The sequence below is a fragment of the Cyprinodon variegatus genome, unplaced genomic scaffold (genome assembly GCF_000732505.1).
Source record: "Cyprinodon variegatus isolate N-32 unplaced genomic scaffold, C_variegatus-1.0 Scaffold1078, whole genome shotgun sequence".
NCBI lineage: Eukaryota > Metazoa > Chordata > Actinopteri > Cyprinodontiformes > Cyprinodontidae > Cyprinodon > Cyprinodon variegatus.
The window spans coordinates 230,180-238,336 of record NW_015151531.1 but is presented as its reverse complement, the minus strand read 5'-3'; the positions used below and the strand labels follow the sequence as shown (position 1 = coordinate 238,336).

General features: G+C 36.7%; 1 protein-coding gene across 1 annotated transcript in view; it reads left to right on the top strand.

The window, feature by feature from the left end:
* The first annotated feature begins 2,761 nt into the window (after positions 1–2,761).
* wisp1 (WNT1 inducible signaling pathway protein 1) overlaps positions 2,762–8,157 on the top strand; it is an 11,788-nt gene continuing 6,392 nt past the window's right edge. Inside the window, exons 1-2 of the mRNA XM_015400151.1 lie at positions 2,762–3,013; positions 7,244–7,532. Of these exons, the coding sequence (XP_015255637.1) occupies positions 2,966–3,013; positions 7,244–7,532 (337 nt within the window). The 5' untranslated portion in view covers positions 2,762–2,965. The remainder of the gene's footprint in view (positions 3,014–7,243; positions 7,533–8,157) is intronic.

Genomic DNA, 8,157 nt, shown 5'->3' with positions numbered 1-8,157 from the left:
CACCAGTGTCACTCTTCAGAGTAACGGCAGTTTAAAATCATTACAGACTGAGAAGGTGCCGAGAAGTTCATTCTTTGAAACCAACACCTAAGCTGCAATTTGAAACTATTCAAAAAGACAGCATAAAGACATTTTAGGAAAACGTTTCATGTTGAGATTTGAATAAAACTTATTGACGTGACTAATAGAAATATATATTTTTTTGTAGTTGGTATTGCAGCTGGAAGCATCATGCTGCTTGTTTGCTGCCAAAGTTATCATTATACAAAGTGGAAGAAAAAATCAAGACTTCTAAAAACTATTTATTTTTCATTTTCCCTAAAATATACCTGGTTAAAAATGGAGTCTTAAAACTTGGACTTGAGGATTTCAGCAGGATATAGTTTCCAAACACACAACACAACTTTATCTTGGATTAATCAGGCTGACATTAAACTTTAACACACTGAGAATTTGTAGAAAATGCTTTAATCCCAGGCATGATTCCAAATGATTAAACATAATTTTATTATTTCTTCTAAGAGGAGAGGCCATGTATCCAGCCAGAATCACACTAGACGCTCTGGAAACACTTGAAAATAATATCTTTGATTAAGTACCGGTGTTTTGTTATCTAGGTTCAAATTTAACAGGTTTGACATTTTTTTGGCATATGGTTTAATGTACCAAAAAAAGAAAACTGGGAAAAAAAAAAAAGAAGCTTGAAAGAGAAAAAGGACCAAGAGTGTGAAGGAGTGAAAGTGGGCACATTGTGCTGCAGAGGGGTCGGGTCACGGGGGCTAGAGCAGAGACGGAAATACTGCTCAGATCAGCTCAGTGGCTGACAGCTTTCTGACAGGGATTAGAGAACTGTCTGTAAATAATAGGGGTTCAGACCTGGGGCAGCCAGCCTCTCTACAAAGTGCTCATTTCTCATCCATTACTCTCCCCCTTTTCTGTCTCCACCAGAGGCCAAAAATTCTCAGACACTTTGGTTTTTCAGAGAGACACTTTCAGCAGGAAAAGAGCAGCAATCTGCTTGGTATTTTCCAACTGGAAATAACTTCATTGAGTGAAATGGCTTTGGTTCATTGTCTGTATCCTCTCAAAATGAGACATCCACGTTCACAGAAAAGCTGGAGGAAGAAGGGAAAGTATCAAACTATCATGACATCATTGATTTAAAGTGAACATCTGGAAGCCAGATACATTCAGAGGCCTAATAAAGATACAGTGGGCAACCTGTAACGTGTGTGGTTAGGTGACACATCAGCAGCTCTTTGGGGGGTTTGGCTGCAGCAGAGAAATAGTCACAGGTCAGCAACACACTGCAAGAAAAAACAAACAAAGACTGTAGTGCTGCAGTAAATACAACCCTAAACATGTATGTTTGAAAAGAATGAGCTGATAAATTATTTCAAAATAATTACTGGTTGACTTGGTTGAACTACCTGCCCAACCCTTTCCGTACTCCAATTTTAACCTTGACAACTAAAGGCCTCAGCAGAAACGTGCTGTTGTAACACAACTGCGCTAACAGCATCTGGTAGGATGTTGCCAGTGCTCTTATAGGGTTATATATATTTAGTTCCAACAGTTTAGTGAAATATCAGAGTGTTAGATCATTCATCGCTTAATAAAATACTAACGGAGAGTAAGGAAATTTTAAATTCTATATGCGAAAGAGGAGGCAGCCATTGCAGTTGTGCTAATGTAGTTCAAGCTGATCAAGGTCATGGTACAGGTGTGGATTTGATGGATTATTAATACCATCTGACTTCATTTGATTTTCTCTTTTTATGCTTCATCATTATCAGTTTTCTTAACTTACTATCATATTCTGATATGATGTTTCATAGAAAGGGCTACAATTGCATGATAAAAAGGTTCTCCTTAAACCAAAAGTCAAACATCCCAAGTTGTAATGCTTTAAATAATTATTCTAAAAACAATAATGGCTCTCAAAAATGTTTTTGGCTACCCCTGTGGCCACCCCTACCATTTTTTTCTCTCAAGTAGAATATTCAAAACATTTTTTTTTTATATATATATATATATATTAACAATTACTTGACAACAAAAACACTGTGGTTAGTCATGCACATCAATATACCAACATTAGAGATGATTAGTACAGAATTCATGCTCTTTCAGAACTAAATTTTGTGTTATATGCCCTAAAGAGAAGTCTTCAGAGAAATCAGATACTGTAAATGACTATTTTAATAAAACCCTATTAAATTACCAATATATGTAGATATTATTACTTGTAAATATAAATTTAATGCATAATGATTACTGATAAAAGTAGGTAAGTGATAACGATGGAAAAGATGTTCGCTCCAGAACATAAACCTCAAAGAATTTTATCCAATATAGCTTTTATCTAGATGGATGTTTAAGTATATGCATCTATTTTATAGCAAAGGCTGTAGGAAAATATAGTTTATCTTTATTTAGGGATATGGACGTTGTGCTTGTTCCTGTTGGAGCAGTGTAGATTGACCCTGAGGTTCTGGTGCCTATCCACATTTGGCCCCCCTTCAGTGTACATTGGTTATTGCCTGGCCACCCTTATAGAAAATTTCTGGCTATGCCTCTGATTTGATCTATATCCTATAATCTTAACCAAGCAAGTTCCAGAACATCCAGAGAGAACAGCTGTCTTTCAGACACGCCCAAACCACCGGGGCTGCCAGTGCTGTGAGAAGAAGATGGGGAGGAGGAGAAGGAGGAGGAGGATTTTCTGGGTGAAAGTGGAGTGGAGAAAAGGAGAAGAAACTTTCCACAGTGGGCTGTTCTCCTCCCCACAGACATTACTTTGGGCTGTCAGCAGAAGGTTTGGGATCAGAGAGAGGAGAGCTGCAGAAAATGACAGCCCGGCAGAGGGATGTAGCTCACCTAGGGGAAAAGAGCTGCGTTTCTGTAGTGTAAACAGAGCGGAACCGGATTCCTGATTTAATGCACGGGCACTTCCTCACCAGTGATGAGTTGGCTCCTGTTGTGGATTCTGACAGCAGCTGGGATTCAACAGGTGGGCTAAAGGAAACTTTTTTTTTTTCACTTGTTAGATTGAATAAATGTGTCACATTAAATAATTGATCACTTCAGTGATTTTGTTTTAAGTATAATTCAACAGAAATGCAATCTATTATTTGGGTGTTTTCCTTTAGTTTTTCAATAAAACAGTTCAGGAAAATTTTTAATTTCTGTTTAGTACACCTGCAGATACTTTCTTATTGTCTCTCTATATTCAGTGATTAGATAAACCTGAAATGTGAGCCACAACTGACAGCTTTTACCATTATTTATGTAAGGTTTTAGTGTCCTCTTGTGGTTAGTATAAGAAATGCTTTTTATTTTTCCGTTTGCTACTGTTTTTTTAAACAGTTCTTCAGCATAGGTTGGTAAAAAGCTATTGGAAAGTTGGTACATAAATACATTATTGATTAAAGAGGTTTTGTGTTTTATTTCTCAAAAGTTGGATCTTATCTCTGCTTCATTGCAGAGATGGGATATTGTTGCCTTTGGTCAAGAATGTCTAATCTAAAACCTAAAATTATACAGATTTTATTCACAATATAACTTCTCTTTTAACACCCATACCTGAATTTAGACCCTGTTATTTTGTGAAGTAATGAAGTAGTACACAAGCAGAACTTCTAAATTCGTAATGCAAAAAGACTTCTAAAACACACAAATTAGTTGAAATACGTAAAGGATACTTTTTTAACTTGTCGTTTTGAAGCTTACATTTCAATGTAAATGATAAAAGGTATAAATTGCATTTTAAAAAGTTTTAAAACTGAAAAGGAACTCCCTCCACAATGCCTTGATACTCATCCAGTATTTTAATTAGCACTTTGACTGCATGAAGCATCCAGTTATCAAAATTAATGTACAGGTCCTGCCCATTGATTTTACATCTGATTCCTTTTTCTAAGAAATAGTTTCCCGAAGAGTTTTTATTACAGTTAAAACCCAAAATTATTCATCATTAATTTAGATTTGAAATTTATTTTATTCATCCAAAAACCTTGCCTCTCATAGACAAAGTATCAGGAATATCTTGAAACATATTGAACAATATGAAAAGTTTTTATTTTTTTATTTTAAACAATATAGTATACCAATGCCATTGCTTTCATTTTTAGTCCACTCCATGGATTCTCTGCATGGGATATGAATAATAGTGGGCTTAACTGTGTTACTCTTTTTGTAAATAGCAGAGTCACTGTAGGCCAAATTAACTCCTCTAGAGGGTTGGCTTAGGGGCAACGCTTTGATTAAAACTCATTAATCAGCATTAGCTGACAACATCACACTGATTTATTATTAGTATTATGACTAATTCGACTGAAGGGGTGAGAACAAGCTTAGAAAAAAATACATAAAACAATTTAATATGCTTTACTATAATTGATTGGATTAAGCATGCCTGATGAGTGTGCGAATGGGCATACATTTTAAAGATTTCAGCTAAGTTTCTCTATTGTGCTGAGCAGCGCAAATGATATGAAACAATTGTTTTTTCTTGAATTAACTAAACTTATACTCATGCATGGTTCTTGTTGTCTAAACTTTGTCACAATGTGCTTAAACTTGATGGTGGTAGTAGTTGTTGTTGAGTGCTTACACTGCTTTTATTAAAGACCTTTACATATTAAAAAGGAAAACATGGCTTTTCTAGTAGAGTCAACCTATAGTCATTGAACCTGTTGCTTAAAGTATTTCAACAGGGTCAGATGCTCACCCTGATACTAGTCATTGCAATAGGCCTATAGTTGTCAAACACTTGAGTCAGAATCTAGTCATTTTTCGGCAGTGCAGATTGTCAGGTCCTCAAGCTTTCCTGGTCTTTAGAGAATGCAAGAACCAATTTACATCTTCCTCTGAGATCTTAGGTCCTGGTAGAGGGGCAAAGCAGAAGAGGGAATTTATTGTTCAGGATGACATGTGAACTTGGTGGTGGGCTTGAACACCTCCTCTTTAAACTTGCAAGAGAAGCAGTTAAGCTCTGCTGTCAGATAAGGAGTTTTGCTCATGGTTGGGCTTTGGGGTGGGGTCTCTTTTAGTTAGTATATTTTTTTAGACCTTTCCAAACTCCTCTGCAACCATTTTTTTTTTTTTACCTTTTTTATTGTTGCTTCTTTTATCTGCTCTAATCTCCTAAGTCAGTTTGCTCCTAGCCTGACTATACAGAACCCCCACTGATGTTACCCTCTTCCTTTGTATTTACAGTTCGCTTAGATGTAAAGTGAACACTTGTATATTCTTGCTCTATGGGCAAAAGATCTTGGTCTGCTTACATACTCCCTTACAAAACCTATGTAAGAAGTGACAGTTTCAGGAAGCTCATTCAGCCTAGTGTCTCTTACGTGCAGACTTGTGGTGGGATGTAAACCTTTGCCAGAACAAACAAGGAGAACTCCCCCTGACAATAAAAGAGTGTATCATTTATTTAAAAAAGACTAGGCAATGGATAGGTGTCCTATAATCCTATTCCAGCAGCACAACAGAGTTTGTTTATATAGAAGACCTACCAACTCAAGTTCACTCGAAATTGCTGGAATTGCAGTCTAGCATCTGTATTTCAGGTGAGTGATGTGCTCATCAAGACAGGTTTCAGCAAAACAGAGGGCTACAGATAAACTGAAGTCAGGGGTTTTACAGTTATGGAGAAAATGTTTATCTGTATTGTTGGTTAGGGAATGGACAATTGCCAGGGAGAATGAAGACAATGATAACAAAAATTGAGAAAAATCCCCAATGTGGATTGTCTGGTGTTTCGGAGTTCCTTACATGGGAAAGTTTAGGAGTTCCTAACAGGGGAAAGTTTAGGAGTTCCTAACAGGGGAAAGTTTAGGAGTTCCTAACAGGGGAAAGTGACTGCAGTATAGCAGCAGAAGGCAGATTCCACAACAAAAAATACAAGAAGATTGTAACTGCTAACTGAGACACCATTTAGAATATTCTTGTATTTTGCAACCTCTCAGCACAATTACTTGCATAGCTAGGCTCTTACGCTAATTTAATAAGTTTATCTCCACTGGGTGTTTAGCTTTTTTTATTGCAGTGACCACATATTAGTGATTATCAAGGGTGTAAACAAATTAGTTATGTGAAAGCCCTCAGATCTACCATTCAGCCATGCATGTTGCCAAAGACGATATGAATAAATGCAGGATTAAAGATATTGCATGCCTTAGTTAATACAACAGGTCACATGTCCTTCTTGGAGCAACACGTTTATTATATGGATACAACACAGCACAGAAGCTATTACTTACAACTTTTAATTTTAGAATCTCTTTCACGATTTTTAAAGAGTAAATATATAAACATAAGAACCAAGTTCTGTCATATATTAAGAAAATATTTATTTCACCAAAATATATTTGAAAAGTTTGGGAATTCTGATTAATGTTATTTTTCTAAGCATTTTTATCACAAAGTTTGATTATATAGACCAAGGTGCAGACTAGGCTCAATCCTAATTAGTCAAAATGGTAAGGACACAAGCCAAAGCAGAAGTGCATCAGAGGTTGCCATTATAAATGCCAGAACTGGACTGCAGTAAGAAAAGACACATATGTATTGTTTTTATTTATATGAAGAGCATTTAAGTAACTGTTTTTTTTTTTAGTTCTGCTTGGATTCAGCACAGGATTTCCTACCCTGGATATTGTCTTACTGTTGGCCTCACAAAAAGTAAAGGATAGGAGGGAGGCACAGGAGGTAGGAGCTATAATTTGCCAGATAACGAAGGAGCCAAAAACTTAGAAGCAGTGTGATGAATTGAAGGATTTAATAAAGACAATAACAATTTACAAAACAAAAGCCTGGGCATATAGACAGGAAGCAAGCAAAGAACCCAGTTACAAATAAAAACAAACAGAGGGCTTAAATAGTCAGCAAAATTGGTCCAAGAAAAGACAATATGAGTAGACATAAGTAAATTAAATCTTACAAACTAACTGGTCAGGCTGAAGTATAACTATTAACGGGAAGAATCTAATAAAAAACTATCCAATAATACAGAATAAATAAATGAGAATACCATGGCATTACCAAATGGTAACACCAAAAGATCCAGAAAATAGGCTAAAAAAATAAAAATAGTGAGCATAAAGAAATGGCAACAATAATACTATTGAACATTAGAAACATACAGAAAGTGCTGAAAAAAACAAACACAATATTAGAGATATAACACAGAGATCAGGAAAATGTAAACTTAACTTTTGTGCTCTTCTTCTTCCAGGCCTACTCCTTGAATTCCACTGCCATGCCACCTGCCACATCCGTTTCTTCTCCAACCGCAGACCCGTACAACAGAAAACGGTACTGCAAGTGGCCATGCGAGTGTCCTGAGGTGGCTCCCAAGTGTCCGGCAGGTGTGAGTCTAATTTTGGATGGCTGCGACTGCTGCAAGGCCTGTGCCAAGCAGGTTGGGGAGGAGTGCAACGAGGCAGATACCTGTGACTATCACAAGGGGCTGTACTGCGACTACAGCTCGGACAAGCCTAGGTACGAAAAAGGAGTGTGTGCATGTAAGTGTCCCTCACTGGCATCATCAAGTTTTATGGAGCAGTAACTTCTCGGGTTATATTTTATAATCATATATTAGTTTATCCAAGTATTTCTTGCAAGCAAAAACTGTCTTTGCAGGATCTCGGTTTTTACAGTTAGAGCTTAACAGGAATGTATTAACTAATGGTTATATGTAGTATTGTTAAAATCAAACTTTTATCAAGCAAATTACACAAATAGATACTATGATTATAAATACAGAACTAAACTATTTTCATAGAGACCAAATTACCTCCAAACAGGTAATGTCAATTCAATTCACTTTAGTTATATAGCACCAATTTACAACACATGTCATCTCAAAGCACTTTACAGTTCACCAGATCTTCTAGTCAGATTGATTCAAAGTTTTCTAAGGAAAACCAGGTGATTGCATGGACTCATTGACTAGAAGGTTATCCCTCACACAAAGCATGCTTGTAGTGACAGCGGAGAGGAAAAACTCCCTTTTAAAGCTGCAGTCTGTAACATTGAGCAGAGAGCAGACTTCGACTGAAAATTTGAAGAAAAACAGGTTTCACGCCACTCCCCCACCCTCTCTGCTTCACTCATGCCCCACCTCCAAGCCCCATCCCTCTCACAGCA